This window comes from Platichthys flesus, chromosome 7 (assembly GCF_949316205.1).
Source record: "Platichthys flesus chromosome 7, fPlaFle2.1, whole genome shotgun sequence".
Taxonomy (NCBI): domain Eukaryota; kingdom Metazoa; phylum Chordata; class Actinopteri; order Pleuronectiformes; family Pleuronectidae; genus Platichthys; species Platichthys flesus.
In genome coordinates this window covers 20,516,176-20,541,223 of record NC_084951.1, presented here as the reverse complement: position 1 = coordinate 20,541,223, position 25,048 = coordinate 20,516,176, and the positions used below count along the sequence as shown (strand labels likewise).

Below are 25,048 nucleotides of genomic sequence, written 5' to 3'. Positions count from 1 at the left end.
CTGAAGTGGTCAGTTGCCAAATTGTTAAGAGCATTGGGACCGACATGTAACTGCAGGTGGTCAACGGTAATTGTGTGTTACGTAATCTTTGTCCTCTGTACAACTTCTGTGGAAGGAGTCTCATGTCATATTTGAATTCCTCGGATGGTGATTTCAGTTTCTTACCAATCTGAGGATCAGCAGCTGACGGGTGGATATTAGGTGCTGAATAGCAGGGCAGGGCAGCACAGAAGAGTGACAACAACTTCTGCAAGGATTAGTCAGTTACAGGCCCCACTTAGCTGATGTATGAAGGTTTTTATTACCGGCTCCAAGGAGGTTATGGTTAAGTCTGCAGTTGTTTGTTTGTTTGTTAGCAGGATTACGCAAGAACTACTCAACCTATTTCCATAAGTTTGATGCAGATCTGGATCAGGGGAGGGATCCAGTAAAGTTTTTTTTTCACTAACATTTTAAAAACATTTTCATTGATTTCTCAGAGAATAATTCATGGATCATGGAGACTGTTGTTTCTTCCTATGAGTCGCTCAACTGCATGCTGAATTTGCTTTCAATTAATTTGTGCCATGGAGTTCTGCACACACATTATAGACAATGTATAGTAGATAGGTGGTCACGCAGAGCAAGTTGTGTGTAGTTATCAAGATTACACAAAAAACTACAGGACAGATTCCCTCAAAACACATGGTATGGGTCAGGGAAGAACTCATGATGGATCTTGATGGAAAAAAGTCAAAATATTTTTGAGTGTGTGCAATTTGGTGCCTGATTCGAATAAAAGATCAGGGAGTGAATTTGAATTTGGTTTCATAAGAGGCCTTGGTGGAGGAATGTATGAATTGCAGTTTGGTTTCTGTATGAATCTGCACCCCCTGATCCGATATCTAATTTAGATTGGACACACACATATGTAAAATAGGATATTCACATTGTGTGACTTGTGCAGTCGTGTGTGAATTTGATAATAGAGATCAGGCAGAGCTGATAATGGGTTCAATGGCTCATCTCTGTCATTGATTAGTCAAGGGAGACCCCTGAAACAAAGTGGCCAATGGCCCCACTGCCCCTTCTGCCTTTCTGATCAGTGGATGAATAGCCACTGAGGCAGCTGTTGTTTATATTTATCCTCACTATGGCGTCTCAATGAAAATGGATAAATAAGCTTTGGGCTTTTGAAAAGATTAAATTCAGTTTGTTTTGAGGAGGCACTTGGGTAAGTGTGATTAACCCATCCCAAAGCTCAGTTGATCACAGACATGGTGTGATGCTTAATGATGCCTGATATGAGTTTGGTTTATTAGTCTGGCTTGTTGGCCTCTCCTGCAGTAAACACAACAATTGCCACCTGGTGTGAATCTGTAAATATACTGAGCTCAAACATTAATAATTGAGAAAATCCAATTACTGCAGTTTGAATAATGAGATTTCCATGCAGTTGTAATAGTCTTAAAAGATCGTATGACCAGAGGCTCCTTGGAAGAACTTGAGACCATCACTTTAATTTCCTCAGATAAGCGCCTGACATCATTCGTTTCCACTGACGTCGCTGCGTGTTAAGTCATTTCTCGTATTTGGGCTCATTACGATGCAGAAAAGGGGAACAAAGGTCATTTCGAAAGAGTTGCAAGTAATTCTATGGAAGTTTGTCCCGCCCTCCCCCTCCTCCGAAAAGAAGAGGGGATGAGGGCGCTCCCAGCAGCCTCCCAGGTCCGAGTGAGTCAGGGCACAAACTTTACGCACGAGTTTTCTCCCGGAGCGCAGCAGCACTGAACGATCACAGACCCGAGGTAGGAAACCATAACTTTTCATGAATATAAACTGTACAAGTTATCGCACGAGTTAACGCACGGAGCATTTCGATATCCACTTGACGAGTCCCTCGGGACAGCTCGTGGGACAAATATTTAGATTAAACTCTCTGTGAAGTGGATTTTAGATCTTGGATCATATTTATTTTTTAAACGTGTTTTAAATCTGGTTTATTTAACTCAGGTTCTGACGTGACAACCCAGGGAATGAAATGAGCCTAATTCCTACATGTCTGATGCGAAGTTCACATGCTGAAGTCACATCGTCTTTTTTCCAACACGCTGAAGTGAAGTGAATCTGAAGTTTATATGTGCGCACTTTCCAAGTTTTTATTTAATTCATTTCTCGTTATTAAAATACTCAGGAATTGAATGTTCAACTTGTTTTGCTCTTGGGTTGATCCCCAAGTAATTGGTAGTGCACGTGTGTATGTGGGTGCGTGCGTGCCGCCGTGCGTAAAAAAGGATGAAAGGTCATTTTTTTGTTTTTGACAAGAGGGCACACAGTGGCTGTTAGAAATACTTTGCAGGTCATAACCTGATCTGAACAAACAGCACCACACGCTCTTTTTTTCATTCACATAAAACAGACCTGTCAAGTTAGGGAAAGTTCACACAGACCAGTCCACATGCATGTTCCTGATCACCTACTGGCTCCGTGTCTGTGTTCAGTGTTCCTTTCACTTGCTCTGGATGTTACAGAGAGAGAGTTTGGGAAGTTGGTGCTTCTTAACGCTGTTAATGCTCCACAGAAAAAAGACTGGAGCTAGATCTAGTATAACGATTTCTTGCCCACATTCACACAAAGACATCATTGATTCCCTAAATGGAGCTGAGGTGCAATTGAAGACACAGTTGTTCTGTGGCTTCGACTGGATTATGAAAGAAGACTTTAGACCATATTGGTGACCTCTATAGAGTTTTATTTTGACTTTCAAATAGAAGCAGGAATGGTGATAATAGATTCCCCCAGACCCATTCACTAGAAATAACCACCTTAGTCTTAAGTCATATACCTGAGTAGCTGTACTGTACCTGCTGAAGCAGCGTCGCTACAATTCCTGTTTCTGTTGAAGAAAACGTTATCTGTGAACAGCTGCTCTTCTCTTGGTGGGAGTATTTTTCCAAGGGCATGGAGTTTAGGACGTGTTTGGGGAAATGTGATAACAAAAGAGGCTGCGGAAAGAGCACTGAAAATATTTAGACACATTTCAGAAGGAAATGTCTGGTTTGTCATGCAGATTTTGAATTAAGCTGTATATTTTTTTTTGCATGAAATCTCACAGTCTCTTGGCAGAAATAGAAGCAGTGAGGAAAAACAGGAAAAGTGAAATAAAAAACATCTGGTTTTCAATATTCTCTCTGTTTTGAAGTCACATCTCTTAAACTCACAGGATGAGGCCTGTCACATCATGACTGTGCATGACAAGAAGAGAATAGATACAGAAATCCAATTCATCCAATGCATTTATAACTATATATGCTTTGTTTTACTTTACACACTATTCTGTGTCAGAGTTGATTACAATAACACCTCGGTTAATTCATGCAAAATGTTATTTCTGCGAGAGAACCTGAAACAGTTTCTGCCTCACCAGCTTTTCTTCAAATGACTGAACAGTAATTGTACAACATCTCCACCAGATTCCGGGGAAGTAGACAATTCTATGACAATGCACATGCTGCAAATAGATAACCCGTATAAGCCTTTCTGTGCAGAACACAATCAACACACTGTTTCTGTAAGGCCAAGGATAATATTGTCCTAAAAGGAAGGGTTTGTTATTTCTTCTCTGTTTTTTCTTTTTTTTTTCACCAGCTGATGATTTTGTTATTATTGTGCATATTTCCATCAGCCAGTCTGACTTATCACTAAATGTCCATGTGGAATCAAATCACAGCTTTCATTCCCTTTTGTGCAAAACAATTAGGCGTGCGAATGTGGTCAAATGAAAGCAGACAGGTTATTAAGTTAAAAATGTTTGTTTTTGATATAAGCTCTGAAAAGCTAAAACAATGACCAGTTATTACTCTGCATCATTAACCACTGTTTACCTCCACAGGCTGAAAGACTCACTTATTTCTCATCTGGAGTAAAACATTTCGCCAGAAGCGAAGATCACTTTGAGGAACTAACTTGGAATACTTCTTCTTTTTGTGTGTATATTTTTAAATGCAAAATGAACATTCAGAAGGCCACTTTGTTTTTATGTTTGGTGACTCTGTGCATGGATTTCTGTCTCAGCCAGAAAGACTGCACAGGAGTGGACTGTCCTGTTCCTCAGAACTGCCTTGAAACGGTTCTGGAGGCAGGTGCCTGCTGTCCCACCTGCACACAGACGGGCTGCACCTGCGAGGGTTACCAGTACTACGACTGCATCCAAGCAGGCTTCCGGAAAGGGAAAGTCCCGGAGGGGGAATCTTACTTTGTGGATTTTGGAAGCACCGAGTGCTCCTGTCCCCAGGGAGGGGGGAGAATAAGCTGCCATTTTATCCCGTGCCCAGAAATTCCCCCCAACTGCATTGAAATTTTACAACCTGCGGATGGGTGCATGCAATGTGGGCGAGTCGGCTGCACCCAGGGCAGCAAGAAATACGACGCAGGACAGTCTTTTCAGAGGGATCAGTGCCAGGTTTGCCACTGTCCAAGTGACGGTGGAAGGTTAACGTGTTCACCGATCCCTGGCTGTGACCTTCGTAGGGTTAATAAGCCCATGGGTACATCCATTGAAAACAACAACCCCATGAGAGACATTAGCGGTCGTCATGGCGGCCAACAAACCAGTGCTGTGGAACCTCTCTCCAAGCTGGAAATGGGAAACACTCTGCCACTGTATAAGCAGGACCCACCCAGTTTTGGCACAGAGGATTATGACTACACAGTGGTTGAGCCAACATCTCCCACAATCCAAGATCTGGCCCCAGCGCTGGAGTCTACTACAGTACCACCAACTCCTCCAGAGTCAAGCTCCACTTCCTCCAGCTCGCAGGACGACAGGAGACAGGAGACGAGAGGAAAACAGAGGAGCCCGACTCCAGCGAGCAGCGGAGAGGATGAAGTCACACACAGCGTTGATCCAACCGCGACCAAAAGATCAACATTGCAAACAGCCACAACCACACAGAGAGTGACCACAGAGAACCACAGGCTGCCACAGGAGGTCGGAGAGAGGACCATTAGACAAAACAGAGTGGTGCAGGACACTTTGAAAGACACAGTGAACACCGTCCACGCTAACAAGGCGGGCAGGCACTTCGGCCATCACAAACGTAGTCAAGACGGTCACACCACAAATCATGGCGGCCCCGTTTCTGCCGGCAATAAGGGACAAGGACAAGCCCCAGTGGAACACCAGCAGACACCCGGCAGAGAGGAGCAGGGCTCATACCCCACAGTCCAGTTCAGTCCCACCAGCAGGGCCCCGGTCCGGATGAGAGAGGATGACGATCAGCCTCAGAGACAGGCGCAGACCCTCCACAACTACCAGACTCAGGATGTTGGAGACTCACAAGGTAAGTTTGACAAAATCCTGAACTTTTATGATCAGCAGTGACATGAATCAGCTGAAAGCAGGTACATTTAAAAGAAATCCGAGATGTAAAACCTTTATGATTAATTCAGATCCCACATCATAATACGTCACAACAAGGATGATATATGACCGAGTAATAACTTGTGTTTGGCTGCTACGTTTTCAGAAGACATCTTCCTCTCCCTCCTCTCACATCCTGTGTTTTGAGAAAGAATTCATAATTACTCCATTCTTGCTGGCAGTGGTCCAGGAAAAACAATTATCTGTGGAAAGTCTGTTTTCCCCAGATAGCATTTATCCACCTTGCTGAAGAGAAAATTACTATACTTAGCGTGGATTCATTTTCATGCACTCAAGTTGAGAGAATGCGATATTTATTTCTCTAGAGGTGTGCAACAGCAAGTTATACTGGTGAGACCGGTCCCACAGTTACAATATTGTGTTTCTAATATGTCTAATAAATCCCCCACTTTGCTCCAGCGAGGTTATTTGGGGTTTTACCTCCTGCCATGTTTTTCATGTGATTATCTGCATGTTCTCGAACAGGTATGTCCATAAATACTCATGGCAAATATAGGCCAATATACTGCAGGCAATGGGATAGAAAGCAGATGATGAGGTGATTATTAAAATAAGTTACACTGCAAAGGAAACTGAGACTTTTCCATTTATCTTCCCTATATTAATCTCATACAATGCCATATCCCAATTTTGGTTGCTTAAATTCTAATGAAGAGTCAGATTTTTTTGCATTTATAATAAGTGTTAATGATTTATAACTTCCTGCCAACGAAAACTCATTATTTTGCCTTAATTTATAGCCCTAAGACACAAGGTAGTCTCATTTTCCCCCCAAGTGAACTAAATTATGAATGAGTGAATGTATAAAACCTGTCGTTTCATCCTGGTCACCACTTTAGAGACTGAATTACTAAAGAAAAATTAGTGGGATTTTGTTGAGCAAACCACAACCTGGCAGAGTGTATAGTTAACCTGCTTTACAACTGTCTGATTGTTGTTGAGACCTGTCAGGACTTTTCTCTCCTTTCAGCAACTGGCCACCACAGGTATGTATAGTACACGCATGCTGAATGCATCCGTGAGGTATGTCTGTGGGAGTGAACTTCAGAGGCACCCGTCAAGTTAATTCACCAGCGTGAATAAGGTTAGAAACTGGCAAATTATTTATTCAGGGAGAGAAAAAACAGATTTGCTCTGACAGACATCCTCAAAGGTTTCCCCACACGATCCATAAATGCATTAGGATGAAGTCCAGCTATTCATATCTAAGTTATAGCTTCACGGTGGAAGGTTGGAGGAGGATGGATTTTCCTCCAGGAATAATGAGCTTAAACTATTTGGTCTGGCGGCCCAGTTTGAAGGTTGGAATGACACTGGCAGGGTTCACCGGTGAAGGTCATTGGACAAAGTGAAGCTCTCCAAAATAAAGTAATGTTGTAGCACAGACAGGAAAACTCCAGCTGATAAGGCCCCTGACTAATGCCTGTTATCGCCATTAGCTGAGTCCGCCAGAGTTATTTGAAGAGGAAAAGAGAAATATCAAGCACAAAACCATTTTCATCAATATATGAGTTGCCTTCGCTGTGGAACAAAGTCAATAAGTCCTTCTCATTAACCCTCGCTCTCTCCAAGCAGGCGCAGTGTGTGCGTGCTCAGGAGGGGGATGGGACTGTTAAGGCTTTCTGATGCCGGGCTGGACCTGGTATAGGATTTCGTGGGGGTTGTACCTGCGAGCGGCATAATACCCATGTGATGAATGAGACCACTGTTGTGGCTTGATTGCCAGACGCTACTCACTGCTCCCTCACGAGCCGGTGTGATTACCCGTCTCCCGTGAGGCCGCCGGCTCCCCAATCTTCCTGGTAATCACCTCATCTGAGAAACACCTCTCCAAGCATGCTATTCTCAGCAACTTCCCTCCCTACTTAACCAACCGTAATGTTGAACTGTACCAGAAGGATACTAGATGGGAATAAGTCGATAAAACACACGGCTGTAGCATAATTACCATCACAAGCACTTGTTTTTTACCGACAGCACTGTCACGACATGCTGCATATGGGAGTGGGATGAGGAGATGTATAATTTTCCTTAGGATGAAACACAGGGTGAATTCCCCGGCGAGGGCCATGTGACAGTTCACTCCAGTGCACCACTCCTGTGAAGATTAATTTGAAGAGCATAGATCATTCTGGTTGAGGGTGCCTTCCGGGTCATTTCCAGGAAATTTGTACCGTCTCCTGCATCTGCAACATGTCCTTAGTGAAAAACCGCCTGGTCCACATGTCACCCGCACTTATAAATAAAAAAAACATCTGCTACAGAAGCAGGAAAACACTCATAAAGAAACCAACTGTGTAAGTAGAGATTGGTGATAAACTGTAACCCAAAAAAAGATTTGCCTCTTGCACTCATCTAATAGCATTAAGGAAAAATCCAGCTGTTTTCAGATGTTTTCAGATCTGTGACACAAGCAGTCGTTCATGTTAACTCTGAAAACAAAATACTGGAAACCTTTATGAAATATACTATTCTATTACGGAAAAACAATTAATTCTAATGGGACATATGAAACTTAGGTAACTTCATTCCTCGTGTCCAAAGTCAGTATTTCTCCTGGCAAGAAATGAGCAAATTTCCTGTGTTCTGGTGTGTGAACAAACCCTGCAATAAATAAGGATTAATAAGGCAACGGGAATCAGGTTCAAATTACAGGACTGGGGAGAATAATTGGTCCGGGGCGTGCAGTGGGCTACACTCTAACATGTTTACTATGCAAAACAATTCTGTAATGCAGATGTTGCATGGCAGAAACTTGCCTGGGTGTGTCAAAGACGTGCGCCATCTTTAGGAAACAAAAACTATAACTTGCAGTAATTCAATACACCATTAGTGACAAGTCCGGACAGAGTGTGTTTCAGTGTTTCAGGTGATCTAACCACAGAGAGGTGTAATTGAAATGGATGTTACCATTTAAAACCATCAAAATACCCAGGCAAGCCTTCAGGGGCTTGCATCAACTATAACCCCGGCTAAGACAGCAAAAATGTGGATCACACGATTGTCGGCTTACAGTCTCAGTGAGATCAAGACAAAAGTTGTCAATAATTGAACCCGGGATCGGACGTTTTGGAAATGAAGTCATGGTGATAGCAGGGGAGGCCTCCCTGTTATGTCACAGCCAGCTGTTCTCGGGCCGTGATTATGTGTTTCAGAAGACACGATATCTCTGCAAGTACTCGTGTCGGAGGTGAGAAGAACATGGTTTTACTCCCTTCTCTACACACACACACACATTCTCAAGCTTTCAGCATCAATCATCAAGTTCAGCCACACGAGTCTGTATGTGGGAGACCCTCGCCATGTGTGCTGTTATCCACATATCCTGTTCTCTCCAGCCCACCTGTATTGTAAATCACTGCCACAAAGTCCACAAAAGAAAAGATACATGAGCCTTCATTAGTGGCAGCACACTGCTCCATGACACCTCCAGGCATGTTGAGAGTTGCCCGTCTTTGTTGTTATTCTAGTTCCATGTTTTCAGAGGGTACAATGTCCCCAGTTTGGGATTTGGACGAGACAAAAGCATCTGGTGTCCAATGGACAGATATAATGACAGGTCTGGAACAGAAAGATGCTCCTCAGTCACATCAAGTGTATATTTTAGATTCCCCAGGCTCAATAAATCAACTTGGCTAATTGATGCCATGAAGGCGATCTGGTTACACTCAAGTATAACTGGGGCCAAGATGGTTCATCATTGTTTTCATCCCCAGTAGATAATTTTTTGAAACATAGTCTCTCTCCAAAGTAATTTCATCCACTAAATGCTTTATAAACATAGTCATGAAGTGCATGTACTTTACCTCTGTATACATTCCACATTCTGGAAGGACACATGGAGAAAATTTGTGTCCTCATAATGACAAGTGAGCTGATACCACCTGGAGAAAATGAGTAGGAGGCAAAGGAAGGAGGATGAATAATCATGCTCTCTGTCTTTTAATATACAGTCACTCAGGCTGGAAGGGACTTGTTTAACTGCGCGGCTGGCAGAGATACTGTAGTTTTGTATGAAAGAGTCATTGTGCTTCTTGGAGGTCGAGACTTTCTCATTTCTAAACCTTTAAATTAAGCAGACTGCGGCCGTCATGCGCTCGGCTCTGAGTAACGGCTTTGATCTCAGTGTGTATAGGTAAGTCGAGGAGAAGTATTTCAACAAAAATAAATGTCTAAGTTAAAATGTGAGCATGATCTTGGGTCCTCGCGCTCTCTGTGCTGTGTGTCATTGATTTAGAAATCCAATAAGATATTTTCTTGATCTTCCCTCGGTGCGGCCTCCACCCTCTTAGGGCTTACGCTGGAAGAGCCCACTAGATATCAATCAAAGCTTTTAGAAGGTTGTTTGAGTTACACAGTGCATTGCAGTGTCAGTTGGTTCAGACTGACACACTGCAGGATGTCAAAAACTAAACAATGAACTGACATGGAATTGAATACAGTCATTCCTGGTCCTCAATATGAAGTCTACTAACTAGGAGGATCTTTTTTTCTGTTGCCACCATGAGGTTGACATTTTTGGTTTTGAGCCAATGGAAGAAATTCATCTGCAAAAAAACTGTCAGTTGAACTTTTAGTGTCAAGTCGTAAATAGCAAATGTTACTATGCAACCCAACTAAACTAAATTTGTAGGCAAGGTCAAGATTACTTGATTAGCTTGATAAAGTTGTAATTGTGTTAGCATACAGACATTAGCATTTAGCAATGTCTCTATTGCCCCAGCCATCCCCTATGAGACAGTGCCAAGAGTTTAGATAGAGAACCTGTGTGTTCAAGTGAACATCCTAAAGACTTGTAGTTTAATTGTTAAAGTTAAAAACACTATGCAATGTCAGGACACAAAGCAAAACAGGAGGTTAGACCAGAGACGTGGTCAGAGTCACAACATCTGCAGCACCAGGAGAAATCCTTCCCCTGTCGGTGACTGTTAAAAGTTCCATAAAGATTTTACTGTCCTCGGTTGGCAGACAGAATTGGGTATAAACCCAGTAAATAAGGCTTTTACTGTCTGCCAGGCTCCCACCTCCGACAAGATAGGCTCCCAAAAAATAAAACAAAAATATTGGATAATTTCATTTAGAGTTAAAAAGCTCAGCAAACACTTAAGGTTCTCGATGACAAAAACATATTGTGTTTTGTGTACATATAGATGTAAGAGCATAACATCCTTTGAGGTGTGACTTTCTGAGAAGTCATGAGTTGTCCTGGGTTGTGACCTCTACTGTAGCACAGGAGCCACAAATCAAAGCCGGAATGCGCTTGCCTGTTATTGAAGGAACACATGTATTTCCCCTGTTAACTGGATGGTGTGTTTTTGCTTTGTCTGCTCCTTGACCCAGTTTGAAATGAAGTGCTAATGTGTTGCTCCTTCACTCCGCTCCAGCTCTGATTAGCCTGCATGAAACGAAAAGGGACAATTTTACTCTGAAGTTTATCGAGTCTGGGCTTTCATACCTCTGCCTGCCAATGAAAGTGAGAGCAGAGACATGGAGTCTGAGAAGAAAAACACAGGTTGTACCTGCTATTCTCAACATGCAGTCTCCAAAACAAGCTCTATGTCTATTTCTGTAACACAAGCCTTCCAGGGAACATGAGATTTAGTTGCTCTTCAAATTTCCTGTTGCCACATTAAACAGCATCTCACTGATGTTATTCTCTGATGGTGTAACTGTCCTGTTCCAGTTCAATTCACATTGTTTTCATTATTTCATGTGATTCCTCTGAAACGCTGGCACTTTACTGACTGGGAATAAATCTGGATCTGGGTGTTTTGTGTTTCATGGCAGTGTCTGCCAAAGAGCTGGTGAAGACCTGCTGTGAGACAGGGGAGAAATGGGCTTCAGCTAATGGTCACTGCAACAACATGGAGCCACCTGCAGGAGATAGACACTCCATCTGCTGGTAAGGCCATTATTAAAAAAGCAGGGTATTGTTAATGTGTCATGATTACGTTGAGGGATACAATTTTGGTGAGGGTTTAAGTCAATGGTAAGTAACAGGGATAGCTGTGCAACCTTGCTAGGGTGTGTGTGTGTGTGTGTGTGTGTGTGTGTGTGTGTGTGTGTGTCTTAAATTACTTCAATATAAAGACGATAGTCTTCTCCGACTGGGGTATTGCACAGTGCGTTGCCCCTTCTGGTGCTTTTCATTTATCTTAGTTCTCGTAATTTAATCACACACACTGTAAATCATCTTCAGTCAAAACTTAATTTACTGTCGATCTTTTTAACTGGACTTAACAAGCTAATTTAAAGATATATTACACTGTGTTCACTCATAGTTAAGTTCTCTTTTCTCTGGAAACACTGAATGGTCCCCTGAGGTTCTCCTTATAAATTATTAAAATTCAATCTTATTTCCCCCCCCTCCATAATTAAATTCATAGAAACTTGAAGCAGTTCAGTCAGGTCAGTATCAGCTCTCATGGGAAGAGCTGTCAGCCCACTTGTAGTTGTAGGGCCACAGCTGTAATCCAAACACTTCTGTACTTCTCTCTAATGTTTCCCTCCCTCTGCCAGGACTGCTCAACAACAATGCTGCCGCAGCTCCCTGAGAGACGGCCGGTGTTTGGCTGGAATGAACGCAGCGCGAGGAGGGAGTACGTGTGAAGAGGACGCCGGAGATAAATGCAGGATCGATTCCTATAAAGCAAGTATCTGTGATGAGATACCACGGCAAAGGCCAAACTGAGTTCACAGCCAAACCTAATGACCATTTCTAACTGAGCCTAATACAGTCGCAATTAGCGGTTGAAATGATATTATTCACTTAAGCATTGAAAACATGTGTTGGTGGTATTTCTCTGTAGCCGTCTGAGTAACTTTCATTCTCCATGTCTCCTCTGAGGATTGCTGCTGCGGTGCCAGTTCTCTGTTATTTAATTACCTTATTTAATTTAGACAAAATGATTTAGTTCCAATTACAACTGAAGATTCCCACAGTCCTGATGCTTCAGGATCTTCAAAGCCGCCCTCAGCAGTTTGAACTGTCAGATGTCGGGCTTTTCTGAAACCGGGGAAACATGAACGAATAAGTAATGTGGTAAAACAGAAGCAGTGGGATTATTTTCTTTTACTGCTCAAGTCGTAGAGACATGTAACTCTATCATGCGTAACTCTACAGTGTTCGTCATGAATCTGAAAACCACTCATCCTGACCTTTGTGTTGCTGGATACTTACTCACCCCCTCCGAGGCCCTTTAGCGGTGTGGGGGTCATATTGACTTTATGCCGCAGTGCAGCTGTTAAATATTGGCTTTCACCACCTTTCTGTGGGACCCCTGTAGATTAAGTAACATTATGCCATCTATAACCACGCCACATCACAGCGGCCATTACTACAGTTTTATGTTTCACCGTGACCCACGTTCTCTCAGAGGTGATCTCGCTGAGAGCTACGGGGAAACAGAGCGAGAGCCTGTGAGCAAGAGGACACTGTTCTTATATCAAAACTTGTAACTAAAGATGGAGCCACAAGCAATAATAACATGTGGATCTAGGTAATGTTTAGTTCGGTGTGTTACCAACGCTAACACCTGCCAATTCGCACCGAGAACAAAGTATAGCTCAGCAAATTATTGAAGTAATGATGGCGTTTGATGAAAAGTCACGTGATCACCAACGTTTTTACCGTTCATTCTGAAATAAACATCAATTTCATATCTGCTTTGATTTGAGTCAAAACCCCAAAAGTCAACCTCATGGTGGCGCCAGAGGAGAAGTCACCCAAAGGATCAGCAATGACGTTATGGTTCGTCCTCTGGGAACCATGTGTCAATCTGTCTCATAGATGTTGTTTTCCTGCTTGAGTCGAATCTAAATATTCCAGCAATCCTCTTATAGAAAGACATGTCAGTGCAAGACAATGTCAGCCTCAGGGTGGCACTAGAGAGCGACAAGGGAGTCACTGAAGGCAGCTATCTCCTTTCCGCTGCAGACCAAAATGTTGTCATAACATTTCATATTAGTCCATTAAACTGTTTCGGGTTGGGCAAAAGCTTTTTTTTTAAGCATCGCAGCCACTCTGTAGATGTGCACGATCCAGGAAAACGTGTTAAGACTCTAACTGTGCCACCGACAGGAGTGCTGTGGCTGCTGTTCACTGGGCCTGCAGTTCAGCAGAGAGGGACATCCCTGTGAAGCCCACCACTTCCTGGGTTACCACTGCAGACACGTCTTTCTGAACTGCTGCAAGGGGGAGGAGCACACGGCCGGGAATCAAGATGGCCGGCACACTGTCCGTGAGAGGCCCACCCAGGTTTCCAGTCCGCCACCTAAAAAAGGTACACTCAAATAAACACTCCCACTCCTGGACAGATAGTCCTGAAATGTCCGTTTCAAGCTGAGGAGAGGGATGCAATGCAATGAAAGAACTGATTTATAACAAAGGCAATCAATTTTCTTTATAGTAGCTGTTAAGAGGAAGCAAAGTTCACCCTGGGACTGTAATACATTCACTTCTGTTTCAGGAAACCACTTTATTATGTGAAGTGCTCGTGTAGTGATTCAGTGCGGCTGCTTTTTTCTGCTCTTAATTCACCTTGCAACGGTTTTGTAAGTGATCAGCTGTGGAGTCACGAGTGATCTGGAACCTTGTATCAGGATGTTTTATACTTTTGCGGTAACTTGGTTTTACCACCACCATCCCTTCCCATGAGGTTTTAAACTGCTCAAAATGACACATCAGAAATTACCAGTTACAGAAATACAAGGTCAAAAATACTATTTTATCATACCTTGTGCTGCCATCAAGGGAAGTGCATTGCAAAGTCATTTAGTATAGGATGGATGTAGTGTGTGTCAATGGTGGATGCTACGTACTTATCTAAGTAAAAAATAGGACAATAAAAGAGAAATCCTTCGTATCATTTCTGCCATCGGGTCTTCCCTCTCACTGCTGAAGCTGTTTTCCTTGAGGGAAATTGATAAAGCTATTTTAATGCAGCTTTCCATCTCATCAGCCACTCTCTCCATGCTCTGCAGTATCTGACAGCCCATACCCCAAGGAGGCCTTCTCCATCGGCGAGGAGAGGGACGTGGAGAACGCAGTGGAGGGTCCTGTTGAGGTGGAGGACATGGACGAGTGCCTGATATACCAAGGCAACATCTGCCACCACAGATGTGTCAACACGCCCGGCTCCTTCCGCTGCGAGTGCTTCCCTGGATACGTGATGCAAGAGGACGCTTTCACTTGTGCACAAGGTGAGGTGGAGCCCGCCGGAATTATTTCATGACGCATGTTCTGCCAGAAGGTCTTTCCAGAGATGGCCTTGCACATTTTGCTCTTTGAAACCTGATTTACAGTCTGCGTTCGCGTCAGGAAGACCCCATTTTGTCGTAATTTGTCAAAACATTCACAGTGTATTATTTCCCTGGTCTCTTTGAGTTCCTTCCTGTCTGCAAGTCCTGATACTGCTTAATAATAGTTATTCTAATCACACACGTACATCCGTTCCTGGAGTGACAGCCCTGCTCCTAAAATCATTTCTCTTTTGTATTCAAAGAGAAAAACTCTTTCACCTGCGTTTGAAAGTCGTTCCCCACTCAAACTAAAGCTGAAGGTTTCACCCAGATGTTTACTTCCGATGTGTTTTCAGGTGATGCCGTGCACCAGGTTTTAATCTGCGGTGGCTTTCACCAACACAAGCTTGTCTCAACAGGATACTAATGTCAGAGCTCTCAGGAAATTACAGTGATGGGATGGAGCTCACGAATAAAACCAAATGTTTGTCTGCAGGCAGTGTTTTTTCCTGTCTCACCTTCACTGCTATCACAAATGTTATCTACGTGCCCTACATCAGTGGAGGAAGATGAAGGAGCTGCACATTCTGAGACTGAGACCGCAGCAGATGAGGAGCTTGAATCCTGAATCTAAGCTGAAATCGTTCATGTTTCTGCAGAATCGGTGGACGAGGAGAACAGACTGAAGGAGGATGACAGAGCAGCAGAGGAGCCCACCTCGCCACTCCCCTCGCCTCCCTCCCACGCCACTGTCCCAGTCGACCCCTGCGAAGGTTAGAAACACGCCGCGGGGCCGTCAGCTCCCGATGAGCACTTCCATTCATCCGCACGGCTTAATCAAATGGGAGCGCTCATCTCGATGTGTAGAGGAGGAGCGGGCGCGGGCTGATACAGACTGACATGTTATTAATTCAAACTTAGCATTTCCATAAAACGCAATTGTGCTGAAAATGTCAAACAGAAGCGGGGAGATGGTATCAAAGGCTGGTTTGATTTCAGCATTGTCCGCTCCAAGTCTGCAATAAACGGCGCACGGTCACATTTAGTTTCTGTTGTTTGGTTTCCATGACCCCGGGGTGGAGGTCCAGCTCACTGTGGGCCAGAAGCAGGAAATACAATGTGAGCAGGTCTGGGGATCGACCTGGGAAATGGGAAATGAGAACATGGCAATGCATTGACAAGTTTCTTCCCGTGTCCCACGCAGAACAACAAAGCTCTCTCTGTTTCACCATATATAGAATTTATATATTTTCCTTGACCTCACTATACAGTATTATTTCCAGGAAACAGCCCCTGTGAGCAACAGTGCACCCCAGTGGGCGGAAGGCCACAGTGCTCCTGCTCGCCAGGATTCTCCCTCAGGGCCGATGGACGCTCCTGTGAAGGTAAGAAACCCTGTTATAATGCAACCGTGCCGGGTAGCACCTGGACATTTTGTGCAGGTGACGGAGGGCCCTCATCTCCGTATTCGTTTTCAGCCTAAAGGAGTTTGGTTCCAGCTGAGGAGAGTTTCTTGGCGAGACTGCCTGCTCCTGATCTGGTCTCTTTCTCTGATCAGCGCCTCTAGATGTGCAGAGGAGATACAGCCCTAATCCCCTTCACTCTCAGCAACACGCCGAGCTGCAGACAAGAAGGAAAACACAAATGGAATACGCTGTTTTTCTATCAGAGGGATTATCCCAACTATCCATGCATTGTCACCGTCTGCGTACCACATGTGCCCCTTTAGTTCCACGCCACTCAGAATGGCTCAGTGGTTATCATGAGGCTGATCAACTATTCTGCTCTGTGTGTCTCGCCGGGGATTCATCTTTAAGTTTGAGCCATAACCGCTGGTCTGTCTCCTGCTTGACAGTAGCCAACTGTGACTCGAGGAGCAGCTGAGTGTGGTGACAAATTTCTCATTGTGTGGAAGTTAGACCCAGTGGCTCTGCCCTTTAACTTTCCCCCAGAGGAAGGTGTGACCTGTCCCCCTTTAATCGGCGCCTTATGCCGACTGCTACACTCACATGTCCTTGTCTGCTCTTCATTCATCCAGCACCCTTTTCTCCTTTTAATTCTCTTTCTTCTCACTCACACATTTGTCTTTTCTTCTTCTTTTTTTTTTATAACATCCAGATATAAACGAGTGTTTGTCCGTGCACGCCTGCCACCTGGACGAGCTCTGCGTGAATACTGCAGGGAGTTACATCTGTCAGAGACCGATCACCTGTCCCCCGGGATACCACATCAACAATGACATCTGTGAAGGTACACCTCACCTCCTCAGCACTGAGCCACATCCAAGTGTTCCTTTTTAGCAGTAGCATAAATATCAGCAGAACAGTGTTTGTGTTATTTTGCGCTCACAATGCAAGGAAGCCAGGTTGTTCAGGCAAACAATCGCCTTTATTTTTAAAGGAATGAAAATGTTTTGTTTTTTCACATCCAGTGATTATGTAATTTCACATGCGAGCACACTGACAAGAGGGAATAATGAGAATTGTGACTCCAGAGAGCGACTTCCATGGTGTTTGCTCGCAGTTAACTCTCAGTCTGCAGAGCTGCCTTGCTCGCCCTTTATGGGTGGCGCCCAACTTCCAGATACAATAGTAAGACACCCCGATACATCTCATTATTTCCATGCATCATAGATTGTTCCTTTTTAGAAGTCTCATCCACGAAGCAGCAGCGGCAGCGATTTTCTTTGGGCCCAGCCGAGGAGATTCGGCTCATTTGCGGCTCCTTGTGAACGTAAAGAATGTTCAATCAGGCAAAATGAGAACTTAACAAGGACGTATGTTTAGCGGGAAGCCTCCGAGCAGCTGGCACATCAGGAGATCCGCACAGTGAGAGAAAAATACATCTTCGTACTCTGCTACCTCTCCCTGTTCTTCTAAGAGCCTGTAATGAAACTCTCCCATTGCCTCCTCTCACAAATGAAATTAAATCGCCGGGAAAAAACTGAATTGTCTTCCTCTCCCTTGTCTAAATAAAATGCCTCAGTTAAGAGCAGGAGTTTATTGTGCAATCTTAACTCGATATTCCGTGTCCTCCCTTACCCGATAGTGTAAAATCAGTGCAAGCTAGTCCAGTCGATTGTCTTTCAATTCACAATTACAGTAAATAAAAATAACTGGTTGTAGAGCGGCTGTGGCCCAGGAGGTAGAGTGGGTTGTCCACTAAGCAGAAGGTCGGTAGTTCAGTCGCAGAAGTGTCCTGGGGTAAGATACTGAACCCCAAATTACCCCTGACTGATGTACCGACAGTGTATCAATGGTGTTTTCTTAGAAAAACGTTTGTGTTTAGAAGCGCTGTGTATATGTGACTTGTACTGTAAAGCACTTTGAGCGATGGATAAGACTCAACTATTTAAATACAGTCCCTTCATCAGAGTAAAGGCAACACATACAAAATATTTGGTGAAAAATATATAGGCGACAGCAAACTCAATAACTCATGGCAGCATTACACTTCCTGTTCCTCATCCAAAACACATTAATGACACACTAAACAGACTAATAATATTCACATTTAGAGAGTGTATGTCTCTACCATGGTCCAACAGTCTCCTTTACTAAACCACATTTAAATTCACTCTCTCCAGATTGTAAAATTCATAGGAGTCCATTTCGCAGGACAAGTGAAATCCCTGTAAATCTTTCATCTACTCTGTATAAATATATATATATAATAAACGTATGGATAAGGAGCTAAAGTGATAAGCCTGTATATAAAGGCAATGGAATCGTGGAGTAAAAGACAGGCCTGGGGTCACGGGTTAAATCCTCCCTGTGTGTTAACTCTTTGACCTTTTCTTGGTTCCTTGAGCTCCGTCCCTCTCCCTGGAAGCTCACTGCCGGTCTCCCACACATTTCTTCAGCTCCCTGGCTTTTCTCTCTCAGTCTCCCTCTCTCAGGTGTCAGGCTCACTCAGCTCCTGCCGACTCTGCCAGGCTTGTGTGAGGAGCAAGATGCTCAATCACTGTGTGCTGTTTAGAGACTACTGTATCCGCGGGGCCCTCTGCCAGAGCTGGTTATGGCCTCTACGCAGCAATTATGCTGGTGAAAACCTGCGAACCTGCTTGAAAACATAAAATACTCATGCATTATGCACAGACACACACACACACACACACACACACACATATGCACATTATTTTGTGTTCGTTCAAGACTGCACTGTCCCTCCTGCTTGGTTCATACTGATGGAAAGGATGTAAATCCCTGGACAGGCAGGTGTAAAAGACTCTGGGGGAGTGGACTGAAGAGTTTGCACAGGAAGCGATTCCTGATAGTTTCACTCATTAATCTAAATCAGATCTATTTTAGTTCATACGTTTCCTGCCAAGGATTTTGAGAAGCACTTTGTAACCTTGTTTGTATAAGTACTATTCAAATAAAGTAATATTATTATTGTTATTATTATACAAGGTGGGTCATTTGGGTTTTGTTGCAGTTGCTCCAACCACAAGTAGAAATATATAGAGACCAAGACAATACAAATAATCGAAATACAAAATATGGACTTCAAGCGTTTGCATTATAATACAATATGTAAATGAAGATGAATAAGAAAAGAAAAAAGCAGTAGGCCCAATTTTGGCTGAAGGTAATTTATGTCCCTGCAGGTTGAGATAAATCCAGCTCTTAATCTGTAAATTAGCAGACCTTTAATTTATACCAAGATTGATTAAACAGATAAGCTCTAATACAATTATTTCAGTCTTGATAAACCTCTGGAGTATTGACCGAGGACAGCGTCAAGATAAAAAGCAGAGAAAGTGACTCACTGCACAATCTGCCATTTAACCACAGTGCCATCCAGTGGTGCACTGTGATATCACATGTATGCGTTGAGTTAACCTGCAGTGGATTATTAAACTGTTTTAATAAAAACTTGAACTGCCTGTTTTGCAGTTTAAACTCTTCCTCGTTCCTCATCAGATCCTGTATTTGTCTTCTACCACAGATATCAACGAGTGTGAGCAGAGGAGCCACAACTGTGGGTTCGGGTTTGAGTGTGTGAACACCGAGGGCTCGTTCAGGTGCAACCCCAAACCTCAGTGTCCTGTGGGCTTTACCCATGATGCACAGGGCAGCTGTATAGGTAAGAGGAATTACTCTTAAATGACATGTTTATACTATTAATAATTTCCCTTTAGAACGGTTTGTAAAGTTTCTCAGTCTTTGGCAAGAGCCGGAGAACGGAATGCATCAATTTGTTTCATAGGGATTACATCACTTCTTCTCACTGATACAGGAAATAAACTCATAAGATGTTTGTTTGGTATAAAACATAAATATCTATAAAGAAAACTCTTCATCCTACCACCTTTATCAACACATACATACACACAACAGATAAAAAAAGTCCCACTAAACACAAACTTAGACACTTTTAAAACCTCTAAATTTAATAAACCTCTTAAAGTGTAATTGCTAGTTAAATACATAAACAACTGGAATGGCGCTCAGTAGAGTGCTAACCTCCAGCAGGGCCCGACGCTCCCATCCGAATCAATCAAGCTGCACCAAATTTCACACATGCATAGATATCAGTTCTGTGAATGTTCATGAATTGTTTCCAGGGGAATTTGTGAAAACTTTGAACAACTTGCAAGTTAAAGAAATTTAAGGAAAGTTCCTGGTCTGCTCCCTGATATGGATCCACTCCAAAATTGGCCGGTTTCTTTTCTGATCCACGTCACATCCTTCCAAGTTTTGTGGAAATCTGTTTAGTGTTTTTTTACGAACAAACAAACACACAAACACTATTAAAATACAGAGGTAATGAGGGGATACAAAAGCAGTTGTGTTTGCATTACAGTCAGTGTTGTGTTGGGTTGTGTAGATTCCCAAGCTGTTCTGCAGCGTGCAGGTGAATCAGTGACACAGGGGTTAAATGCCACACAGACAGGAGATCAGAGCGGCTGCTGTTAGGGGCTGCAGAGGGGTGGATAAAAGCCAATCCTCTGTCCTCCTCCAGTACAAACTGATGCTGTGGAATTAGCCCCCAGGGGCAGGAACTGGGGCATGTCGAGGCAGCCGCCACCACTGGGAGAGGAGTGGAGAAGAAATGCTCTGAGAAATGAGAAAATGGAGAAAATGTCACAGACGCACACAGACAACAAAGTTATCCAGGGGAGTGCAACTGTGTGATGTGTGTTCGCTTTGAAATGTGTGGCAGAAGAAGAGCTGCCCCCCCCCCCTCCCCCACCACCCCGGTCTCTCATACCCTGCCTCTAGTGCCGTTGGGTCTTTCCTCCTCTTCCATCTTTCTTCACCTTTATCTCACTGACTGTGTCTCTGTCTCTCTCTCTGTCTCTCTCTCTCTCTCTCTCTCTCTCTCTCTCTCTCTCTCTCTCTCTCTCTCTCCGTACCAGACCTTGATGAGTGTGCTGCTGTGGCCCAGCCGTGCAGCCCAGCGTTTAACTGCATCAACACAGCCGGATCCTTCGCGTGCCAGAGGAAGATCATATGTAGCCGTGGTTATCACCCCAGTCCTGATGGATCGCGATGTGTTGGTGAGACCAAACATGAACATGTCTTTGGACACAGCCAGCAGTTTATTTTTTCTCATGCCCCGTTATATAAAACCAACAACTATGATCAATAATAGCGTTGTTTCCCCTTTCTCTTCACATTCACGTGTGTCTCCTGTAGACGTGGATGAGTGTCAGAGCAGCCTGCATCGATGTGGAGAGGGCCAGCTGTGCCTCAATCTGCCTGGTTCCTATCGCTGTGAATGTCAAACAGGCTACCAGTATGACTCATTCAGGAGGATGTGTGTAGGTATGTTGGCCGACGCACACGTCGCCCCGCGTGGCTCAGCAGCAAAGTTTCAAAAGGACAAAACTGGAGATTTTACTGTTATTTTTCTTCGTCCCACTCTCCTGCTCATTCTTTTCCCTCCTTCCTCTTCGTCCTTTCTCCCCACACTTACTGTCCAGCTACCTGTTCTTTGTCTGCCCACTCTGCTGCTCCTGTTTATTATTCTGCGGTGGCAGTGCTGCTGCTGTAGTGCTGAGCTCTACAGGGCTACCAATCACGTCTCCTGCCGCAGAGAGCTCTGTTCTGCTGCTGCTGCTGCTTCTCCCTCTGTTTGTGATTCACTGTGTTGTGACTCTCATAATAATGGATTCTGCTCAAGTGTTTAGACTATCAGCAGGCAGCTGGTGTGTGCTCACATCGCACTCTCAACGACTCGCACACAAACAGGCACAGGCATGCACGCGTATACAAAAAACCCACACATGCTTGGCTACACACATGCACTCGCGCACATGGGTGCAGACGAACACAAATTGCAATACACACTGTACACTGTATGTGTAATGATGCTGCTTCTTCCCCTCAGATGTAAACGAGTGTTGGCGCTACCCGAGCCGTCTGTGTGCTCAGACCTGTGAGAACACCCCAGGCTCCTATGAATGCTCATGTACCTCTGGCTTCCGCTTATCCGGCGATGGCAAGAGCTGTGAAGGTGTGTGTGTGTGTGTGTGTGTGTGTGTGTGTGTGTGTGTGTGTGTGTGTGTGTGTGTGTGTAATGTCTGTGTCTGTGGGTGTGTGTACATCCATGTGAGCATGTTGATGCATGTCATTGTATTTTTTTGTGTGAATTTGCACATGAAAATATGCCTGTGGGTGTGTGTGTGTGTGTGTGAGGTTCTCACACTGGGCTCATATTAAAGCTGACCACTGTGCAGTTTATTGCTGAAGAGGCCTGGCTGTTGGAGGTGTAACTGTTTTGTATTGTTTATCATGATGCCAGTGCCTTCAAGAACAAACCAGTAAAAAAAATGTAATCGGCTTAATAACGACCTCTTCCTTACATGTTGTGTTAAAACCATTGAAAAGCCCTCGATCAAATGGGTTGTGACAGTGACGAGCTCTACCCTCTCACCTCATCTCCAGACGTCAACGAGTGCTTGTCCACCCCGTGCAGCCAGGAGTGTGCCAACATCTACGGCTCCTACCAGTGCTACTGCAGACAAGGCTACCACCTCCGGGAGGACGGACACAGCTGCGAAGGTGCTGCCCGCTCTGTGTATACATCACTGACATCAGATCTGTGCCCCGCTGGTGTCTGGGCCAGTTCATGAATCAGTCTCACGGGGATTTGTTTCCCTCTTGCCTCTCAGACATCGACGAGTGCGCCCAGAGCATCGGCCACCTCTGCACCTACAAGTGCGTGAACGTGCCCGGCAGTTACCAGTGTGCTTGTCCGGAATACGGCTACACCATGTCTCCAAATGGACGCTCCTGCCGAGGTGAACCCCCCACTCCCCTCCCCTCCTCCCAAAACCTGGCACACTCTGCACTCTCATTGCTCTATAGAGAGTATTCCTCAGCGAGTTCTGCTGTGAAATAGATTTTAAAGAATTGCTCTGCGGCTGTTAAACTGTACACAGTGTGTAAGGTAATTGTTTTGCGCTCAGATAAATATAATTGGTTCTTTTTCAGTGGCTCAGTATTAACATGGTATATAAAACTTTATTGGCCTAAAAAAATCTTGTCTCACTAATTTTTAATTTTTTTTATGGGTAGTTTTGCTCCCCCGCAAGGACCACTTCCTGTCGTACATGTTTCCACAGCGGGGCTTTCCCTCAAAGTTCAATTGTCCCTCGAGTAACACACGTTCCCTCGTCTCCGGGCGGTAAAGCAGTGCTTGAGAATTAACTGTGTGTGTTAGATATCGATGAGTGCGCCACGGGGGCCAACAACTGCTCGCTGGCTGAGACCTGCTACAACATCCAGGGAGGATACCGCTGCCTCGCCCTCAGCTGTCCACCCAACTACCGCAAAGTGTCCGACACGTAAGTCCAGGCTCCGGATTAAAACCTGCACTGATTGTTCAAAATGATGACTCGTTGATTTTTGTGTCGTGTCTTTGTGATTAATATGCGATGGCTCATTTTAGGACGATTGTATTTTTTGAGATTTAGCTTTTTAAATGTGGTTTCATAAGGGGACTGTTGGGCCATGCTGAAGGTTTGCATGCTACCAATGTAGTTATCACTGTATTTGGAGATATTTGATTCATAAATGTTTTAAATACCATGTAGAAGTACCTGTCTTTATAGCTGTAGGGATAAATATCTAAAAGTATGGTTATATTCAGGGTTGTAATAGTTTCTTCTCTTTATGTCTGTACCACGCAGGCGCTGTGAGCGGATCAGCTGTCCCAACCACCTGGACTGTCAGAACTCGCCTCTGAGAATCACCTACTACTACCTCAGCTTCCAGTCCAACATCATCATCCCCGCGCAGATCTTCCGCATCGGACCCTCGCCCGCCTACTCCGGAGACAACGTCATCGTCACCATCACGCAGGGGAACGAGGAGAACTACTTCAGCACCAGGAAGCTGAACGCCTACACGGGGGCCGTGTACTTGCACCGGCAGGTCGAGGGTCCCAGGGACTTCCTGCTGAACGTGGAGATGAAGCTGTGGAGACAGGGGACCTTCACCACTTTCCAGGCCAAGATCTACGTGTTCATCACGGCCAACCCGCTCTAACAGCTGGAGCTGAAATTGGACCTTCCAGCTCACAAGGACTTTTCATATCACTGTTTGACAATGTCCTGAGATAGGCCCCTGCCTGTCCAGATTAGTTTAAACCTTCTTATGTCCAGTTGAAACTTTGCTGTAGAGTAGTCATGTGAATGTCAGTTTCCATTTTCGCTGCATAAATACCTTGTGTTTCATATTTGAACTAGAAAAAACATTCAACTACTTTACTTTCCTAACAAAAAAGACATTCCTTTTATCAGCTTTATCAAAACTGTAATACAAAATAACACGTATAGAGATATAAGGATATTTATAGAACTGCAAGAATGACCTTTGTTGCCATTGTACTGATGATCTCACCCAAATGTGAGTAAAATATAAAACAGTAGTTATTGCTTAAGTCGTCCTGTTATCAGATGATGTGTAGTTTAAAAACTAATCGTGAAACCAAGAGAAACAGTTTTGTTAGAGTTTCAATAACGGTGCCTGAATGACGGTGTCTGATTTTATCCTGCGCTGCTGTTTTTGTTTTGTCTTCGATAAATTACTAATTTAACGTCACTCTACATGTTGTATTTTTATATATATATATGTCCTGTAATCACACACGTAATAGATGGATGTATCATATTTTTATGCTTGATTTGTAAGGTGAAAAGTATTTTAGTAAAATATATATTTAAAAAATATCACTATGTTTCTGTGAGTATTGGCTAATGTGTGTGTGTGTATGTGTGTTTTTGTTTTATAATCATTTACCTTCAAGTTTCCCCTGTCAAACTTGTTGTGCACCAGTTCTTGTTAATACACAGTAGATGGAGAAGTGAACATTAACAAGCGAAGTTATTAAAGTATATAATCCAATAATCCACTCCTGTCGGGACACGTCAGA

The 25,048-nt window shown here is 43.9% G+C and overlaps 1 protein-coding gene across 1 annotated transcript; it reads left to right on the top strand.

Annotated features, from left to right (window-relative positions):
• The first annotated feature begins 1,675 nt into the window (after positions 1 to 1,675).
• On the top strand, positions 1,676 to 24,845 carry LOC133956465 (fibulin-2-like). The gene is made up of 17 exons (XM_062391528.1): positions 1,676 to 1,787; positions 3,872 to 5,321; positions 11,210 to 11,324; positions 11,942 to 12,071; positions 13,503 to 13,704; positions 14,405 to 14,623; positions 15,322 to 15,435; positions 15,946 to 16,047; positions 16,781 to 16,912; positions 19,613 to 19,750; positions 21,027 to 21,167; positions 21,307 to 21,435; positions 22,001 to 22,126; positions 22,558 to 22,674; positions 22,785 to 22,913; positions 23,336 to 23,459; positions 23,805 to 24,845. The coding sequence occupies exons 2-17, from the start codon at positions 3,989 to 3,991 to the stop codon at positions 24,160 to 24,162; spliced, it is 3,609 nt and encodes a 1,202-aa protein (XP_062247512.1). The 5' UTR covers positions 1,676 to 1,787; positions 3,872 to 3,988; the 3' UTR covers positions 24,163 to 24,845.
• Positions 24,846 to 25,048: the final 203 nt, after the last annotated feature.

What these genes read in the sequence shown, in the direction of transcription:
- LOC133956465 (XM_062391528.1), top strand. Translation starts at nt 3,989, where the DNA reads ATGAACATTCAGAAGGCCACTTTGTTTTTATGTTTGGTGACTCTGTGC. An exon ending in CAGTCCGCCACCTAAAAAAG is followed by an intron (nt 13,705 to 14,404) that starts GTACACTCAAAT and finishes CATGCTCTGCAG; the next exon opens with TATCTGACAGCCCATACCCC. An exon ending in TGCACAGGGCAGCTGTATAG is followed by an intron (nt 19,751 to 21,026) that starts GTAAGAGGAATT and finishes TCTCCGTACCAG; the next exon opens with ACCTTGATGAGTGTGCTGCT.